A 20,709-nucleotide genomic window follows, 5' to 3' on the forward strand; every position below is an offset into this window, starting at 1 on the left:
TGGTGAGGTCTGAATCAGGCTCTCCAAGGAGCAGCTATTTATTTTTTGCTCATGTCATTTCTCTAAAGCAACAAAGTGAAGATGTTGCAGGTAACCGTGGTTGGTTTCAATCTAGAGCAGGGGCAGGCAAACTTTTTGGCCTGAGGGTGGCATTGGGTTTCAAAAGTTGCATGGAGGGCCGTTTTGGGGGGGGGGGGGGGGAGGCGTGGCCTGACCGCTGCCCCTGGAACCCCTACCCCTGACTGCCCCTCCCCCACCACTGCACCATCCAACCCTCCCTTTCCTTCTGACTGCCCCCCCACCCCACCCCCAGAATCCCTGCCCCATCCCCACCCCCACTTCCTGACTGTCCCACCAGGACCCCTGCCTCCATTCAACACCCTGTTCCCGCCCTCTGACCACCCTGACCCCTCTCCACCCCCCCACTACTCCATGAACTCCCCTGCCCTCTGTCCAACCCACCTGCCCCCTTACCGCGCACAGAGCACCGGCTCAGGCCAGGCTCTGCAGCCCCCCTGCCCAGAGCATGGCACCGGTGATGCAGTGAGCTGAGGCTGCGCAGGAAGGGGAACAGCAGGGGCTCAGGAGCTGGGCAGGAGGGTCCCATGGGTTGTAGTTTGCCCACCCCGATCTAGAGTATTTAAATTGTTTTTGTTTCCATATAGTTCCTGTTTGTGAAACAGTCCTAAATTTTGTTTAATATGCTAAGTATTGTAATGAAAAGACAAAATGTAATGCTTTAATTACTTTAGAAGCAGGAATCATCCTGTCTGATCAATAAATAAATTACAACAGGACACAATTGTCTGAGTGCTAAAATATATGCCTAAAACCAAGTGACAGTCAGAACCTAAATAGTAAAAGATCTAACAGGTCATGTAATCCATCTCCCTGCCAAAGCAATGTTAGATTAATTTCCCTTTCTTGATAAGCGAGTTAAACTCATTGCTGCTGTAACTCCTTCATGCCAATGTGTCCAACAATTCTTCTGGAGTGTATGCTTTTACTGAGGTGGAGTATTACAGGCAGACAGAACAATCACAAAGGGATGTCCCTGCAACGAATCCCTGCTCCCAGATTTCTCTTTCTAGAGTTAATACTAATACTTGAAATCAAAGCAATGAACAGTCATAACAGCTTGACAGATAATTTAAAAAGAAAATTGTCTGGATTAGCAAAACTGTCCAAACAAACAAACCCACACAGTTAAGAGAGACTACCAAGTGCTCTGTAACTGATCCCTTTTGGGAGGGGTAGAAATTGAAAAAATCTCAGGGGTAAAGTATGAGCTGAAGTCCTGGAGAAGAGATGGGTTCGATGACGTGGGTTGTAGCTCACAAAAGCTTATGCTCAAATAAATTTGTTAGTCTCTAAGGTGCCACAAGTACTCCTTTTTCTTCTTGCGTATACAGACTACCACGGATGCTACTCTGGAATCCATAGGAAATGATGACATTCATAGAGTCCAAGGCCAGAAGGGACTATTGCAATCATCTAGTCTGACCTCCTGTACAACACAGGCCAGAGAATTTACCCATAATAATTCCTAGAGCGTATATTAAAAAAAAAAAATCTCCAACCTGATTTAAAAATTGCCAGGGATAGAGACTCCACCATGACCCCTGGTAAAATGTTCCAATGATTAATTACTCCCACTATTAATTTATTTCCAGTCTTAAGTGCTGCAGCGTGTTAGCCTTTGTCTGCTAGATTGAAGAGCCCATTATTGAACAGTTATTCCCCTCTAAATATTTATAGACTAATCATGTAATCCATTAGCCTTCTCTTTAAGATCAATAGTGTGCTCTTTCAATCTGTCTCTATAAGGCATCTTTTTCTAATCCTTTTCAATCTATAAACATCCTTTTTGAATTGTACCAGAACACAACATACCATTACAGCAGAGATTGCACCAGCACCAGATATAGAGGAAAAATAACTTCTACTTTTACTGAAGATTCCCCTCTTTATGCATCCCAGGATGGTGTTTACTCTTTTGGCTGGTGTCACACTGGGAGCTCATGTTCAGTTGATTATCCACCATGACCCCCAACTCTTTTTCAGAGTCAGCTTCCCAGAATAGAGTCCCCCATCCAGTAGGTTCATATGGTCTGTTGTTTGTTCCTAGATGCATATGTTAACAATTTAGCTGTATTAAAACATTCTTTGTATGTACCCAGTTTACCAAGTGATCCACACTACTGAGGCAGTGACAGTTCTATTAATTACTTATCACTTCCCCAACTTGTCAGCTGCAAACATTTTCAGTGGTTTTATTTTCTTCCATAGCCTTAACATTAAATTGCATATGTTCAAGAACTGATCCCTGCAGGCCCCCCACTAGAAACATCTGCTCAGTGATGATTCCATGTTTACAATTCAAGACCTATCAGCTAGTTAAACCCACTTAATAGCATTCTAGTTTTTTAATCAATGTTGTGCTTTTTTTAGTCATGAAGCTTCAGGCTGCATTGGTGAATCAGAGGTAAAGCTTACATTATTCTATGAAAGTAAATACACTCAGATTTACCATGTTACTTTGGTTTTGTAACTAGATTATGCTTCAAGCAGTAGTGGCAGGTACTGTATTATGCCTTTGGTCCCTAAAGGGTTCCTGGCCCATTCCCTTTTGATGTACTATTTCATTTCCTCTAAGCAATAGTTACCTTTCCTAGGTATATAGTGTTCTTGAGTACCTCTTTGCCCCTCTATCATGTTTGGTGATGAAGCCCCAGAACACTGGGTTAAGTCTACTTTCTCTTGCAATCCTATTTAAAGTGCTATACACCTTTCTGGTATTATGTAAATGTAATCTAAGTTATGCAACTTTAATAATAGGATGATTTAGGCTGAGGAGGGAAGGATAAGTTCACAGGATCCATGGACAAACTATAGGCCACATCCAGCCCACAGGACCATCCTGCCTGGCCCTTGAGCCCCCAGCCCCTCCCCTGCTGCATCCCCCCCCCCCCCCAGCCTTACTTTGCCACTCCGCCAGCACTCTGGCCTGCTGCTCTGAGTGGCATGGTAAAGGAGTGGTTGGATAAGGGGCAGGAGGTTCCAGGGGACAGTCAGGGGACAGGGGGAGATTGGATGGGGCAGAGGTTCGGGGCGGGGGGCGTTGGGATGGAGAACAGGGTGGTTGGATAGGCATGGGAGTCCTGAAGAGGCAGGGAGGGTGTGGGATAGGGGGCAGGCAGTGGACAAGGAGCAGGGGGGGTTGGATGGGTCAGCAGTTCTGAGGGGGGTAGTCAGGGGGCAGAGGACCAGGCTGTTTGGGGAGGCACAGCCTTCCCTACCCAGCCCTCCATACAGCTTCACAACCCCAATGTGGCCCTCAGGCCAAAAAGTTCGCCCACCCCTGGACTAGAACTACAGTTGGAAAAGTGAGGCATTGTCATGGGAACTATTTTAGCTTGGTGGAAAACACAGAAGCAGCTCTATTCCTCGGTAGACACATCTTACAAAAGGCAATAGCTCTAAGGCAGGGGTCTTTTTGCCATTTCAAGTGTTCTGAACACTTGTCAAAATGGGGGACTGCAAAGATATAGAAGTGATACCTGGATCAGCCCACCGATAACCATACTACAGCATTTAGCCTCAAACCATTTTTCTTGACGAATGGAATGTTGGGAGCCCTCAGTGTAACTGATGTGAAAGTGAGTCCCTGAGACATTCTGCCTGAGGGCTAGTCTGTCTGCTCAGTTCTTTATTAAACAGCTGAAGTTGGAAGTCTAGACACAAGACATCTGAGGCCTTGGGCCAGGTGACTACTCACAAGTACACCCCAAGCATTGACTGTAGTGTTTTAGGAAAACTTCTGCTGTCTACCAAAGCGACAGACTTAAACAGACATAGCTCTTTCTATTCATTTTCCCTGTGGTGGTTCAATGCTGACATGTGGGCAAATTCAGAGAATGCCTTGTTCAAGGAACTTTGAAATTCTAAAGAACATCTTAAAGCACTCATCACTATGAAAAGGTAAAAAGAAAAGCTGTAGCTCAAGAAAGCTTATGCTCAAATAAATTGGTTAGTCTCTAAGGTGCCACAAGTACTCCTTTTCTTTTTGCGAATGCAGACTAACACGGCTGTTACTCTGAAACCTATGAAAAGGTAGTGATTTCTCCTACTCTAACTGTTGTAACTGCAGCAGGCAAGACTGTTTTGACCAATAAATACTGCTACCAATCTTTAGTTCAATGGCTTAAGTGGCATAACCATCTGGCAGATTCCTAGGCCCATGTTTGAACCATATGTTCAAATACAGTATCTGCAGGCTTCAAGATTACCACACAGCTTAGGGGTGTCTTTTTGGCTCTGAGCAAAAAGCAAACAATCCTTATCACAATTTAATCTATGTAGAGAATAGAGAGGCTTGCCCCCTCTGTCCATTTCTCTCCCTCCCCCCCCCCTCCATTTATACAGAAGTTGTGCAGTAGTGAGGAGCAGTTATTAGTAGGTCTGTATTACTCCTCTGTTCTGGACTCAAGTAGCATTGCAGCTGCTGAACTCATTCCCCCAGTTGGAGAGAATGACTTCCACTGTCCAATGATCATCAAACAATAAGGAAAGGAACTACTCAAAGGATGCAATTACTGGAGCCCCAACATCAGGGATGCTTTCTGCACCATGCAGAGAAACAGCCAAAAGATAGAATTAGGATAAAGAGTGATAAACATTTAAGTCAGGTATTTCAAAAGTTACAGTTCTCATAGTTGGTACCAAAAGGCCCTAAGGGTGATAAAATACAAGCTATTTTTATATTTGTCTACAGTTCTATAATGTACTGCTATTAATTTTAAATTAGTTGATACCCTAAACATGAATATTCACTTTAAGGATTTGGCTAAATAAAAAAGTGCTCAATATACCTGAGCTAAGAAGTTAGCAATTGAAAGATTGCGGTGTTGATAGCCACGGAAATCTGCTCAGTTCAAGTATTGATTTGTACTGTCAAGTGTTAACTCTAGGTTTCAAATTGGCATTTTGTAAATAAATGTTAGTTAAGAATTATTAGTCTTGCTTATTGAATGTGTAATGGTGTTAGTTTCTAAAATCTTGACTGTATGCTAATATCTGAACTGTTAAGTTATTCAGTTTACATTAAGGTTACAAAATTCAAAGAGTCTAGAAATGCCAAAGTTCAAAAGTAAGTGAACTGGACAGAGCTGGAACAAGGTAAGATTTACTTTGTAATTAGCTAGCAGGTGGATGTGGAAGAAGCAACTACAGTTAAAATTGGGGTACAGAAGCAAGGAACAGGCTACATGTCTTGAACTTAGAGCCCAGTAGTTTGGTGTGTGTGTGTGGTTTTTTTTGTTTGAGGAATAGCACTGATAGTTTCAAAATTCTGATATATATTTGGGATCGTATTACCTTGGAGGAGGGGGCAATAGGCAAGTCTTTGAGATAATCCTTGGGAACAATGACCAATGCAAGTGTTAACTGAAACTGACTCTTGTAAATTAGGCAGTTAAAAATAAAATATTAGTCTCCCTCAACACTGCCTTCCCTATGAAATTTGTCACTGGGTGCTATTCAAGTTCATTGTTTTATTACGTGGCAGTGACTTTGAGGCACTGCCCTTTATACCAGGGAATCATCAGACACACTCTTGACAAACTAAACACAACTGAATCTAGTCAGTTTATACGTTAGAAGTGGTTTGTGATTATGCCAATGTAGTTTTACAGTCACATTTTCCTATTTCTTAAATTTCTTAAATTTTGCTTGTTGTGTAGAAGACCTATTACAAACAAAGGGGGAAAACTGATTATACAAGAAGTACTCTCAAATGCAGATCAAAAACTTCTACTCCTTGTTACAGTAATTTTAGATATGTAACAATTGTAGGTAACTATATTTTCAGAGCCATTTAAATTGTTTGCAGTGTTTATAGCAATGTTGGGCTCACCCTCTCATATAAATTGTGTAAGGGTTTTTTTTTGTTTGTTTTTTAAATCCAGCATATAGGAAATAGTAATGATTTCTATCTCCTCTCCAAAAAGTTAAGTGAACTCATAAAAATTAAGTAGATTAACTTAGAAAATATGGCTGGTTGTGGGAGGCAGAATTCAGAGAACTTAGAGTAATATGAATGCTTCCATTTAAGGCTACGTTTACTCTTCAAGCTAGGGGTCTGATGCCCAGCTCTTCTGCAGATGCTCAAGGAGAGCTAGCCCGAGTATAAACAGCAGTACGTCTGAAGTAGCACAGGCAGCAGTAGTACATACTCACAGGATTCAGGGATAGTGTATTCAGCACGGCTAAGTCATACCAGTGCCCTTGCCACCACAGCTACACTAATACTCCTGCTAGCTCTCATACATGCTCACACTAGGTTGATATGTGAGTTGGCACTCACAGCCCTAGGTCATAGTGCAGATGTAGTCCAAGATGACAAACACTCCTGTTTTCCTTACAAACACCAATCATCTGCACGGGCACTAACAGCCACACCTATATAGTACTGTACCAGGTGAAGGGGAAAATCTGTGGGATTTTTTTTTTTTTTAAGAAAGCTACCCTTCCCCACCACATAGATTGATAGGACAACTAGTTTTCCTAGGCCAGGAAAACTGATAGTATCCCTTTGAAGGGCACACTCTACTCTCTACAAATAAGCATTCACTACTAAGCACTTCATGTTGTCCAGGAGAGCAGGATGCCTTCACGCAGCATCATCAGAACTTCTCCAGCAACGGTAAAATAAGGGCTCAAAGACTTTACAGACAAGTCCAACCTTTATTTAAAACTACATTTTAAACCATTTTAAAATTACTAAACAAATCACAATGAATAAAAAAGATTAAGACAGAAAAAGAACAGTGCAGTAAGAGTAACTAGAGGATTCAGTTACAGCTGTTTAAACTGCCCTGGGCAGAAGTTAGCATATCTATCCTAAAGGCAGTAGTGTGTCAAACTAATTTACATTTTTATACAAATTCAAATTGAGTGAAGTTTGTGCCCATTTTCTATATGCACTGGTATATGTGGAGAGGGGCTAGGAAGGAGTTTCTGGAAAAAATGTTCATGCACTTTGAGCTCCAGCAGTTTCTGCAAAATAAAAATTGTACTCATTAATGTCCAGGAACAATTACTGAATCTCAAACACACATTTTAACAGGTATATGTTTAAAAGTATTGCTGAGAACATCTTGACAAAACAAGTCCCTCCTCATTGTTGGTCTATACACAGTTTGCACATTGTGTTAGGTTGCACCTATTCCACTATCATGTGGGCACTCGGATTTCAGATAAAAAGCACCCTAATGCAATTACCAACTTAAGCAAAATGGAAAGAGGGTACTCAACCCACAATTAGTGTCCACAGAAAGGAGCTCCATCAATTTAACTAGTTTGGTTTAGAAACCAATTAATTCAGTGCAAAATGTACTCCATGAACTGTTTGCTACTGACCTTTCTGGAGATGGTCAGTAGCCAATATAAATTGCGAGTTTGATTTTCTAGCCCTCATTGGCTCTTCAGTTGCCTATGATGTAACACTAAGCATATGGCTGCATATATTTGTTGAAATAAAGGGTCAAACCTAGCTATATTATTATTAGGCAATGTTTCTGGGGATTTCCTCCAATGCTCCTCACTCCCATTCTCCAAACATTGTATCGTAGTTTAAATAAATTACCGAAATAATTGAAACCAGCGTGATTATATTGCAGTATTTTGACAAGTAGAATATGCAGAATTTTTAATTTTTTGGTGCAGAATTCCCCCAGGAGTAACTGACTTATATCTTACACAATCACATCCTTCCTTACCATTAACTTCCATTAGAAAAGGATTGCTTCTTTAGTCACAGTCAAGAATATCCTGACTGGTAAAAATTAATGGAAGCAGCAGCAGCAAACAGAACATTTATGTCAATACACATTTTCCAGTATGTCATAATGAAAACATTGACAATCAGAACATGGAGTTTTCTTGCTTTACTCAGCAAAAACCCTGAAGGGTTTAGACCCTAATAAAGCTTAACTCTCCCAAGAGGAGATTAAGGCGTTAGGAATTTAAAGAATCTCTCACCAGGTTCTTTTAGTGTTTGAGAGTCTCCAGCTAATTCTTCACTTTGCATTCCATCACCATCTAGTATTGCATCAGACAAAGTGTTTGTCTGGGCTTCCGCCACCATTTTATTCATTAGATCTGCCTTGGGAGTGGATAAAACAAATGAGTTTCCAGAGTCATGTATATTTCTTCCCTTCCTGCATCACCCCAAATTAAAAAAAAAGACTCATTTCTGTGATGGGCACTTCTAAGTACAGAAAACCTCAAGCAAAATACCTCTGAATATATTGTAAGTTTAAGAGGCAAGTCCTCAACTCTCACAAAGTCATCTTCATCAGACTTTTGACTTATGTTTCCGGACCCAGCTTCCTGTTGATGACAGAATTTATGACATTTTAAGAAGAAAGCAGAGAGGTGCATGATTCTGTTCTAACTACAGATACCTGATAACTAAAAATAAAAGAAATTAAGAGAGATATTTTAAGTGCTTGTATGCTCAATTTAACCTACAAACTGAATGAGTCTGGAGAGAAGGCTTAACTTTGAAGGGACATTTTATATTCAAGAAAGACAATATGGAAACACAAATTATACGTACATATTCAGTCACTAACACAGGTGACTCTGTATCAGGGCTTCCAGCCATAGAGCTTTCTGGGCTTCCTGTCAAGGATTTGGTTTCTATGCACATTGTTTCTGATATCTGAATTTCATTTACTAGTAATGAAGGGCTTGGCTCTTCTGTTGCTGACACCTTGGTAGCACTAACAGACTCAGGTGCACTGACTGTTAAAAGTTTCTTATTCTCCAGCATATTGAGATAATGAGGCAAAACAGCAGGAACATCTTGTTCATCTAAAGACACAAAGCATTTTAAACAAGACATGGATTTTGACAAAGTAAATGGCTTCTTAATATTTTGTTTAAAAAAAAAACAAAAAACCCAACAACCACCTTCAAATGAATAACAAAAGCAAGTTTCCAGCAGCTATTAGTCAGTATGTCTTTGACATGAACAGAACAGGAACAGAAATTGATTCTGCTGAAACATTTGAGAGGGCAACAGCCTTGTAAACACTCACTGCAAACTAAAATGAACCTAATTAAAAGCCAATATATCAAGTTACAGATACCACATATTAAATACCTTTCTGAAGTTTATAGGCTAACCTTAATGTCAAGAATAATTCTGTGAATACAGAGATCAATTTTGGCAAAAAACATGACCAGATCAGATGCACAGTAAGCAGTTCAGTATTTCAGGCTTTTTTTTTTTTTAAGTTATTTCAAAGCATGTATAAGAGCAATACTATAAAGCCATAATTTACAAGAAACTCATCTACCCCAGTAGGTCATTTAAAAATGTTGTCAGTGTATAAATAGTGACATCAAAATCAGAAATATTTTCAGTTTAGAAATTAGTGCAATTATTTACTGGTAAATTGTTAAAGTGCGAAAGTACACTCATTTTAAGTTGTTTGGTACTAAAACAGAGTAATCCTTCGCAGAGTTTTGGAAAGTTAATCAACCTGCAGTTGTTGTTAAACCACAGATTTGTTAAGATTGTTAATTTAAAATTCTGATGTTTAAATTAGCTTTTTAAATCATCCACAAACTTTATATCAAAACAAAATGTAAAATACAATCTGCTGAAGGCAAGGTTAGTATTTTTATGATGAATCAGCATATCGTGATTAAGTTAGTTTTCTTCCTTACACTGAAGATATTGACAGAGACTTGTGACACTATTCCCAGTAGCAGGTACAACTTTAGAACAGACTGGTGCATGTAGAAAGGATCTGGCATGAATGTTGTTGAAGTTAAAGCACAATTATTATTATGACTGATGGGAACTTAAATGGCAAATGTACAATATGAGGTGCACATAACTGTCTGCTTTTTTTTTTTAGTCTGCGTATGATCTTCTTACATAAACATTTTAAAGAGTACAGTGTGCAGAATTTCTTAATGTTTTGCATGACTGCTGAAGCACAACAGAATCCACAGAGACACAGAGCTGTCAATCTATGAGAGGAACATGGGTCAGTGCAGAAAACACAGACTACTGCTAATTGTCTGTAATAGAAAATATATCTTAGGTGAGATAAGAAGCAACCACCATGACATGCGGTAGACTTGCCATCTTTTGCCAATAAGTAGCCAAGAACAGAAGGGCAATTTATTTTTGGAACAGTTATAGGAGGGTTGACATTTTCCCATCACTTCTCTAGTAGATATGTACTTGAGTTAGTCCCCATCTAATGTAAGGTTTCTTACACAGTAAAGATCACTTAAATAATTTTAAAAGCCTTATATTATTGACAATGAAGGATGAAAATGGCAGGGAGTGAGAAGCAGGCACAGCAGCAATTATCTGTTGATTATGAAATTCAAACTTCACTTTCCAGTTTACTAAAACATTATCCTCATCAGCTATTATTCATGGTTTTTTTCCTTGATACAAGAGTTATTCAATTAAAATTGTGTGAACCATGATATCAAAACAGTCCTGAAAGTTATGCCATGGACAAATGTCAAAACGCAACCCTATCATATACACTCAATTATATTGAGGTTTCTCTTTTAAAATGCTTGGTTTTTTCTCATTTAAAATAATTAGATTACAGCACGTGCAAGAATCAGTAAAGCAATCCAATTAAAAAAAATCTAAAAAATTCTTACGAGTTTATTCAACTTCTTCCTTCTTGTAGAAGGCAAATTCACATGAAAGCGATAGTATGTTTTTTTGTTATGTACATAATTTAAAGTTTTACTCAGATCTTACCTTTAGAACTAATAGATTTCTGCTTAGATGATAAAATCTCATACTCATTTGGTTTATCAGATTCATCTGTTGAAATCTATATGGCAAAAATCATGTTTAGACAATCATGTTTAACTTCTATTAGGGAGAGTTTAGTATTTCATCTAGTCTACCCCTCCCTGTCCCAAGTCCCCCCCACCAGGTATGCTTGTTCCTTACAGTATAAGCGCCAACATCTTGTCTATATTAGTTTTAAATTCTCAGTAAGTTCCACTGTTTACTACTTAGTTGCTCTTCCATAGATTAAAAGATCTCACTGTTAAGATGTTTTTACCCGATAGCCTTCGTTTTCCTTTTACCTTATTAGTCCTCATCATAAACCCATACATCAAACTGAAAAGCTCCTCTATCAGCATTTACATCATTCAGTACTTTTAGGCAGTTATACTTGCCTACCTCTTGTTCATTTTGCTAAATTGCCTATTTTTTAAAGGTCTTCATAGGTCAGTCCTTTCAACCCTTCACTCATTGGTAAATTAAGGAACAAGTCTCTAGAACCAAATCATACTCATTCAAGAGTTTCTAATGAACAATGAAGTGACTCAACAGCTAATAAAATACTGAAATTTTATTTTGAAATTTGCTACCATACTAGAAGGCTGGAGAGTAGCCAGTAGTTGTACCTATCTTTTTAAAAAGCTCTAGAAGTGATCCTTGAAATTACAGCCTAGTAAATTTACTTCAGTGCAGTTAAACTGCATTGAAAAAAATTCAGAATACAATTATAAAGCAAGTATTGGCACACTGGATGATGGAATGGCTTCTGCAAAGGCAAACTGAGTTTTAGTTATCTACTACAATTTTAGAGGGCCTATCAACAAAACAACGAAGAACGAACCATCACCTGACATGAACATTAACCCAGCAAAATTCAAACTGGAAATTTAAAATAAATATATTTATTTATTTAACACTGAAGGATGTGGTACATTTTCTCTCACTTGGTGTCTTTAAATCCAGGCTGGATATCTCTACAATATATGTCTTACTTCAACCATAAGTTGTTGGGCCAGATGCCAGGAATCACTATGTGAAGTTTGATGGCTTGTATTTTGCAGGTCAGACTAGATGACTGTATCAGTTCTACTTCTGACCTTAAAAATATAAGACGACAAGTGATGGGACTAGATGAATATGAAGTTTTAAATGTTGACAATGTATGAGACCTGCAAACTTCTCTGGAAAATCATCCTATTCAAAGTCAACTCTCTTCTCAAATTTTCTCTCTTTCCAATTTGGTATGGGGGGAAAAAAAAGGCTTTATCTATCTAGTCATTACTTATTTCTAATTTAAAGTAACAACAGTTTGACAAAACAAATGGCTACTGACCAAATAGGTGTTATAATAAACTGAATTAACATTCACTGAAGGTGGGAAATGAACAGCAAAAATATTAAAGCTAGAAACCATGAATCTGAATAAAGCGTGAAATGCACCCAAACTGAGTGGCGTCACAGGGTCACAATGCAACCGCCTCTCTGTCTCCACTTATGGAGGGGCGAATGCTCCAAACCAAAGTATTGCTGCCACCACATGGGCCAGGTCACACCACCTGAAGTGGGGAACCTGGCCCTGTCCTATGGGACAGGAACCACTGCTGGGGGGAGTGCAGGGTGGGCTCTTTCTCCAAACCCTTCCTTCTTTCCTCCCACCCCCGCCACCCTACAGGCTCCCTGCTCTCTCCCAATCATGGATATATTGTGGTTTTCACGCACCTCTGCTGTAAAATGTATTAAAAATTGGCATGCCAAATTCTAGTCTTAATTGTAAGGCCAGAAGATACAACTGATCTAGTCTGACCTCCTGCATATAACACAGGCCATAGGACTTGCCTTTGAACAAGAACACCACTCTTTTTGAAAAACATCCAATATTGATTTAAAAGTTTCCATAATGGAGAATCCACCACAACCCTTGATAAGATGTTCTAACAGTTAGTTATCCTCCCTATTAAAAAATTACATCTTATTTCCAGTCTGAATTTGTCTAGCTTCAACTGCTAACCATTGGATCTTGGTCTCCTATATTGAAGAGCCCTCTTATCACATTTCTGTTCCCCATATAGGTTTTCCAATTCTTTTATCACTCTCAAGGCTCATCTCTGAACCATCTTTAATTTATCAACAATCTTCTTGAACTGTGCACAGCAGAACTGGACACAGTATTCCAGTGAGGTTGCACTAATGCCCAATATAGAAGTAATATAGCCTCCCTACTCGTACTCAAGATTGCCTGAGTTACAGATCCAAGGATTGCGTTAGCTCCTGTTGGCCACAGGGTCACACTGGGTGCTCATGTTCAGTTGATTATCCTGGGAAGCAGTGATTCTGAAAAAGACTTGGGAGTCATGGTGGAAAGAATCTCCCATTCCTTAAGTATGGCCTACATTCTTTGCTCCCAAATGCATGACTTTAAACTTTGGCCATATTAAAAACACATTGCTTGCTTACCAAGTGATCAAGATCACTTTGTATCAGTGATCTGCCCTCTTCCTTTATTTAGAACTCCCCCAACCTTTGTCCCATCTGCAAACTTTATCAGTAATGATTTTTGTTTTCTTCCAGGTCATTGATAAAAACATTAAATACCACAGGATCAAGAACTGATCATGCAAAATATCCTTACCAACAAGAACTCAAGAAGAATGTATGACAGGAAAAAGGGTATCCATGTATAATATTTCTTTAAACAACCCTAGTAAGTGTAAAAGAAGAAAGGACTGGCATTCAAGAGTACAATGCATAGGTAACTTTCCTTCATTAAAATATTTTTTGGGTACCAACTAGGTTAGCTAAAGTTTGTAGAACTCTGATAATACCTGTCCTTGTTCATTTTCAACTGTAGTGTCATTGCTGGCTTGCAGTGAAGTCTGGACATCCACAGGTCCTTCTTCAAACTCTTCTATTTCGTCATCTTCATTCTCATCTTCCCCACTTCCATAATTAGTTAGAGCTTGTGTTTCCGCTTTAGACAAACCTGAAGTCAGTCAATGCAAGAGTTTCAATATAGCTTAATCACTGATATAAGTTATACTGGCTCTTCATTAAAACTCTTGTCCTGAGTAGTTCAAAAAAATAAAATTCAGACTTTAACTAAGTTCTCTTCATATTCTGGAATAGGAGATAAGGCAACATTAGATACCTAGAACCTCAATGTAACATGATAAATTATACGTCTGTGAGAATGGTTATGACCTGTAATTGTCTTGTGAGACCTTTTCCTGGAATGCAAATATTCTACAGAAACCTGACTGGAAGTACCACCAAACACCACTGCTGTGCTGTAATGTAATTAAGTACTTTTATTTAATGTAAGTCTACTTGAAGAGTACAACCATGATGGAAGCAGAGATATTCAAGGATGGAACACGGGGACATAATTAGGAATAACGCAATGAAGGGAACACATCGAGGTGGAATACCCAGGAAAAGTGTAGTGATAACAATTAGAGCTGAACTGCAGAATCAGAATAATAAAAGGAGAATGAAAGCCATTAGTGCTTGAAAAGATTCATATGAAGAAAGACTGAAATTATCTGCCTTAAAAAGGAGAGGAAAAAGAGGAAAATGATAAATAATGGTACAGAGAAGGTAGATTATAAACTTCCATTTCCCTGCATCTCAACATACAAACTTTCACTGAAATTTAAAGGAAATACTTTCTTCAAACAATGCATTAATAGAGTGCAGAACTCATTGTCAGACGATATCACAGAAACCAAGAACATGACAAGATTCAAAAAGTGATTGGACATGTATGTGGATAACAAAAATAGTTATTAAGGTAAGAAAAAAATCAGAAGTGATGTAAACCACATGCTTCAACATTTAAGACAATCTAACTAGGAGAGATCATGACAAGGCCTTCACAGGAGATGAGGTGGGGGATTTATCCCATATCTGCCTAATGTGGGGTTTCTTGACCCATCCTCTGAAGCTGGCCTGGTGGCTGGCCAACGTTAGACACAGGTTACTAGACTATATGGACCATGGATTTGATCCACTATGAGAATTCCTGTAAGATACAAATCCATGGAATAAATTTGCTAAGTAGTGGAAGCTCCACTGCTTTTGGTATTTAAACCTAGACTGGACAAAATACTAGAAAATGTAGTACTGGAAACAATCGTGCATAGAGAGGAGAATAAACTAGATGAGTTAATAGAAAACTGAGATAAGACCTATTAACCTTATGCATGTATAGCACACACGAACAGTACATCATTAAAAATTTTGTCATAAAATTAGCTGCATGAAGTTACAGTAAAAATCTGAGTAACAACCTATCAAAACAATTAAAAAAACACTTACTTATAGACACCGGACAACCTTCACTCTCCTCATCTTCCTCCTGATCAGAAGCGTCAGATCTCATACTTTGAGGAACTTCACCATCATTGTATATTTCTGATTCTTGTGTGGGTTTAACTGTTTCAGTCTCATCCTTGTCCTAGCCATAAGTAAAAGTAAACCTCTATTGAATAGATTTTCCCCTTATTCTGGACAAGAAGGTTATTGTTACAATTAAGTGCATTGCCTCTGCTGTACTCTGCACTAAAAACTTAGAGGCATGAGGAGAAAAAGCACCCAATGGAACAGATTAAGTACCTCCTTCAACAATCCAAACTTTCTGAGAGAGATTATGAGAAGGACCCACAGTTCCAATTGCCCTCACTTCTTTTTACTAATTTTAAGAATTCACAAAGTTTTGAAGGAGTGAGGAAGTGGGAGTACAGTGTGAATCTCCAACAGCAATACACTGACAGGACACCTCACTGGTCTTTTTCTCCTTACAGAATTGTCCCCTTTAGATCTTTATGCTTGTGATATTAACATAACCACCAATAAGGATGACAGCGTGTCACTGACCAAGGACTGAAAACTGCTCTCTCAAAATAAAATGTCACTATAAGGCACCAGGTCAAGAGAGACCCATGTATGTAACTATGGCTTAGATGTGGCCCCCAAGGACAACTGTGTTAAGAAAATATATGAGAATGACTTGAAAACGTGTTACCTGAGCAGTGTTGAATCAACCTTTTTACTATGGGGAAGCTGTAGCGCCACTACATCCCCAAATGCTGCTCACTGCATACCCTGCAGCTACAGGACCAGCTCTAGGGATAGCCAGGAACACTCCAAATTGCTTTTTGTCCCTTCCTTGCTATAGCTGATCAGCAGCTCCCACGCTGATGCCTACTGCATCACAGGGGAAGGATGAGAAAGTAGTTCTGGTTGCTCCATTGCCTGTTTTCCATCTGCTCTATGGAAACCCCAAAGAGAGCAGGATCACTCCCTAGAGACCATAGCCAGTGTGCAACATGTTAAAGCTACTCTACCTTCCCTGCCCTAGGGGCTGAGCAGAGAGGCTCAGGAGCTAGCTCTATCAGGCTCTAGGCTTTTTGGAAGACCTCCCCTGCTGGGAGAATTCCCAGCATGTGGTTTCTACTCCCTCTGCTCCATCTGAATAGCGCAAAGGGAGCAGCAGAAACAGGGCACCTAAAGTACTGATTGTGGCCACCTAATTATTATATTCAGCCCTCTGGCTGATACCACTTCCATATTTTTTTTCTTTGATAGCTCCTCCCATACAACAATAAGACTGTATATAAAAATCAAATCCACCCTGAAAGCCACAGAAATATCATGAAAGGCCAGAAGAATCTGATCCTAGACACTAATGCATAAAAGCAACTGCATATAGGTTATCTTTGGATCTGAGTCCCTCACCCACAATGTCCTCCCTGCTCAGAATAATAATACCCTTGTTTTTCCTCATAGAAACAACATTCACAATTGCTTAGAGAAGAGTTCTCAGCAGTATGCCTTTTCTTTTTTAAAGACAGAAAGAACTGGGAAAAAGAACGGATATAAAAGCATAAACTCGGCCTGTGTGCGAAGATGTGTTTGAAACAGACAGATCAAATCCAACACATACTCAGTAGCCTTAGACTACTTTATGGAGGCTTGGTGGGAACCAGGCAACTTCAGATCCCAAGGAGACCTCAGAATAGACACCAGGACATTTAGAAGTTTCCAAGACTTCTTTCATGCCAAAGGAGGTGGATCCTTAGACCCAGAACTAAAAGGATTCCAAGAGTCTAGTCTTCAGGCTCCTACAGTAAGCTAGTGCAGCATTGTTCACTATCCTCCATCTGCAAGAAGTAAACCCTGTGCTCACAAAGCAACCTCAAAGAATATTCATGTGCAAGGCACAGACAGACAAGGCAAGTGACTCTTAACATCAAATGAGTGACACCAAGCACAGTTCAAATCTTGCCTGTTTGCAGAGATCTGCCACAGAGCCTACCAACACCACAACCCTGAGTAACAGAGAGGGAAATAAGGTAGCTGACAGAGCTGAGTGGTCATTTGGAGTCAAAAGAAGCAGGAGTTGATCATACAACGGTGATTAGTCAAATAATCCACACAAAAACCATGCTAATCGTGAAGGGTGCAGAAAAAGGTTCCTATCCTCATAGCTAGCCTTTATCAAGAAGGAGCTGAAAGTGGCTGGAGTCACAACTCCTCTTTATAACCTCTTTGTTTGGACCTGCAAAGTGGCCACTTCGCTATGCTTTTCAAGATGATTCTGCATTCACAACATTGAGGGAAAACATCCCACAATGAGGCACTACAGAGGCAGTTTTTGAGAACAAGTACTGAAAAGGAATAATGATGTGGTTCTACTCTGAAGAAAGATATTAAAAAAAGACATTGAGAAATTCCATGTTTATTGTGTCTATTTCTACATCAATTCTGCTAAGTTTATAAGCTATTTTTGTTTGTTTTAAACTGCCAACCCTGCAAACTATTATTGGGATCTCAAAGTCAATCTTGCTCTTTCACACTTGCATCACCGTTAACAGAGATCCTGCAGTTCTCATTATGGTTTCAGTTAAACCTGATATACCCTTTGTGTTCAAAGAGATTTCACAACTGTGAATGTCTTTAATGGGGATGCACAAAGATAACTGAGGGCAGAATCTGGCGCTGCAACCAGAATTTAATGCATAAGAAATCGAATTAAACTCAAGTGTCTGTAAGCTGGGATGGCTCTGCTGTGCTAACAGAATGAAAATGAGTAAATCTTGGTCACTAAGTAATCTGCCATTATTGAATACATACAGAAGGGAATCTACTGATTAAGGGAGTTCACTTTCTTCTACATAAATCATTTTTCAGAAAGCTGCACTTTAAAAGATAGGTTACAGTACACATTGTGTTTCAGAGACAACTAAAGTAAAGAGTTGGTAACAGTCTAAGGAGACAGAAGAGGTATTAATAGGATATTTTCAATCAAAATTGAAATTCTGAAATATTTGCTTTCCAGTAATCAGAGTTAAATGGATTGTTCAGAGACATTGGGTTTGTATTATCACTTTTGTTCAAATCACTACTAAAAATGCACTGAAAGTGATAACTAATGACTTCTGAAATTCTCCTACAAAAGGAGGAAAGACCGTTACAGTTTTAAAAAATAAGTATAACCTACTTTGTCTTCATCAATATCTTCAGCGAATGAACGAACGCCTACCTCAAGAACTCTCTTTGCCTAGAAGACAACCAATTAAATTATCTTCAATTCTGAACTGAAAATATCCATTTTACAAAAATTTAGTCTACATATAAATCCACATTTAAATCAGAAATGGCTTTGAAATATTGGAAAAAATTGACTAAGCAGTGAAAAAACCCTTACTTAGAATTATGTTTATATATCATGCCTACTATTATAAATTCAATCTAAAAAATTGCAATAAAATACTCTAGCAAATATTTCTCAAGTCTTGTTGTAGTTTTTGAAGGGATACATCTTTAAATAGGTGTCATCACTATCTGGGAGTTACAATACTCATTCAGAAATGCTTTGCTGGGTTTCTTACTGTTTAGTTATATGTTTTAAATGAATATTTAGGACTCTTGTACTATCCCAATTTCACAGATATGTTCTATTCACATTAAAATGAAATTAGTTGAGCTGCATTTTTTTTAATTTGAGACTTCTAAAGAAAGCTACTAGGACGTTCATTAAAATATAAAATGGGAACAATTACACTACATAAAAGAAGTAATTAAGTAGTTGCATAATGCTATGGTGGGGTAGTATTCATTTAGATTATACAAAGTATTTTTGTTTTAATTTAGTTTTTTCTACGGTAAGTTCATTATGAACCCTGAGGATGCTGCAATGACATTCTTTAAGTGCCACCATGTGATCCCACAGCCTAGAACTAAAAGTGGTCATGATACATGCTGTTGGAATAGATGGTGCCAACAATACTCTTATTTTCATTACAGGAGGAGAATTTCTATTACACGCTTATTCATCGATTCCAAGGCCAGAAGGGACCATTGTTTTCATCTAGTTTGACTTCCTGTGCAAGACAGGACATAGAAATTTCCACAAAATAATTCCTGTTTGAACTAGAGCACATCTTTTAGAAAAAAGATCCAGACTTGATTTAAAAATTGCCCATGATGGAGAATCCATCACAACCTTTGGTGTTGTTCCAATTGTTGTTTACCTTCACTGTTAAAAACATACGCCTTATTTCCAAACTGAATTTGTCCACCTTCAACTTGCATGTTTCTTTTTAATAAGAGGTTAACATTTTATTTACATTCCTTATTGAAGTTAGTCATACTTCCAAGAAACCCTGCCAAAACTGAAACGTTGCCAGATTGGTCATTGACATAGCAGCGTAAGTAGTCTCACTGAAGTAGTGGATGAAAGGGCAGAAGGTGCAGGGCTAGAGAAGTGGTGCAGTGGGGAAATTGAAAGAACATACTCATGAGCCCAATTCTACAACTACTTACTCAAATGAATAATCTCATTAACTTTAATGGGACAACTGACCTGAGTAAACTCACTCGTGCATATTTATAAGGTTGGACCCTATGTTTTTTGCTTATGAGGAAAAACAGAAAAATGTGACAGGAAGAGCATTCTCTCTGAAGTCTTCCATGCACTAGGCCACTGATGTGTCTATATAGAATCATTTTTACTGTGATGTCACATTAATAGAAATAAGTTTTTAGAAGTCATATGTTCTTTTTTTCCTAGGAAAAGTTTTTAAAATAATTAAGTTAAACATACACATATCAACTGAAACCAGAAAAATTACATGCTTAAAAGAAAAAGCTTAAGCAGTTAACCTCTTTATCATAAGGTTGTATCACTCCCGCTGCTTCCATTTTACTTTTGCATCTTTGTTTTACAGTAATACTGTTGCTGTCCAAGTCTTTCATGAGTTTAAAGAAGGCTAGTTCATTAAATAAAACTTCAGAGATCTCCACAAGAAGATCCTCTCCACAATCTTTTAGTTTTCTACCAGCAAATTTTGCCAGTGAATCCTGTCAAAAGAAAAATAGTTCTTCAGTATGAGTCATGATCTTAAAACTGAAATGAAGACTAAATAGCTTTTCCTTATATACCCCTGAAGATCAGGAACTTAGCATATTACAAACAGAGCTAAGCTAGTTAGAAAGATTGTCTAGGTAGCTTAAGTGAAATCCATCATGACGTAACATGGAGCTCCTCATTACCAGGTCATGGCTCTGAATTGGCCCCAAGCCTATGGCAGTAAAAATTCATGATCACTTGATGACTTTCCAGTGATCCACATGAAGTAAATTTCTAGTTTCAGCACAGTACAAGTCTCTGCCCACAAACATAACCATCATTATGGTTGCCTTTAAAGGCAATCTCAGCAGATGTATTTCTCCACAAGTATTTTATTTTAAATATTTGTTCATATTTTATAATTTAGTTGCTGCTTATTGTGGAAGGTATCAGGATTCCCAGAACTTGACTGTTCTTTGTATCCAGGCATGTAATAGGCCAAAACACAAGACGAGGG

At 38.6% G+C, this 20,709-nt stretch overlaps 1 protein-coding gene across 13 annotated transcripts in view; it reads right to left on the reverse strand.

The window, feature by feature from the left end:
- Positions 1-6,754: 6,754 nt before the first annotated feature.
- The window catches only part of PCM1 (pericentriolar material 1), an 89,190-nt gene continuing 75,235 nt past the window's right edge, over positions 6,755-20,709 (reverse strand). For 4 of the 13 annotated variants that reach the window (XM_074951312.1, XM_074951310.1, XM_074951313.1 and 1 more), the window contains exons 32-40: positions 20,006-20,203; positions 18,342-18,401; positions 15,158-15,296; positions 13,666-13,823; positions 10,808-10,883; positions 8,621-8,877; positions 8,299-8,391; positions 8,041-8,164; positions 6,759-7,056 (exon numbers count right to left, since the gene is read on the reverse strand). In XM_074951312.1, the coding sequence (XP_074807413.1) occupies positions 7,031-7,056; positions 8,041-8,164; positions 8,299-8,391; positions 8,621-8,877; positions 10,808-10,883; positions 13,666-13,823; positions 15,158-15,296; positions 18,342-18,401; positions 20,006-20,203 (1,131 nt within the window). In that variant the 3' untranslated portion in view covers positions 6,759-7,030. Of the gene's footprint in view, positions 7,057-8,040; positions 8,165-8,298; positions 8,392-8,620; positions 8,878-10,807; positions 10,884-13,665; positions 13,824-15,157; positions 15,297-18,341; positions 18,402-20,005; positions 20,204-20,709 lie in introns of all 13 variants that reach the window. The other 9 variants (XM_074951318.1, XM_074951316.1, XM_074951321.1 and 6 more) reach the window with 7 other exon arrangements.

This window comes from Natator depressus, chromosome 4 (genome assembly GCF_965152275.1).
Source record: "Natator depressus isolate rNatDep1 chromosome 4, rNatDep2.hap1, whole genome shotgun sequence".
Classification (NCBI taxonomy): domain Eukaryota; kingdom Metazoa; phylum Chordata; order Testudines; family Cheloniidae; genus Natator; species Natator depressus.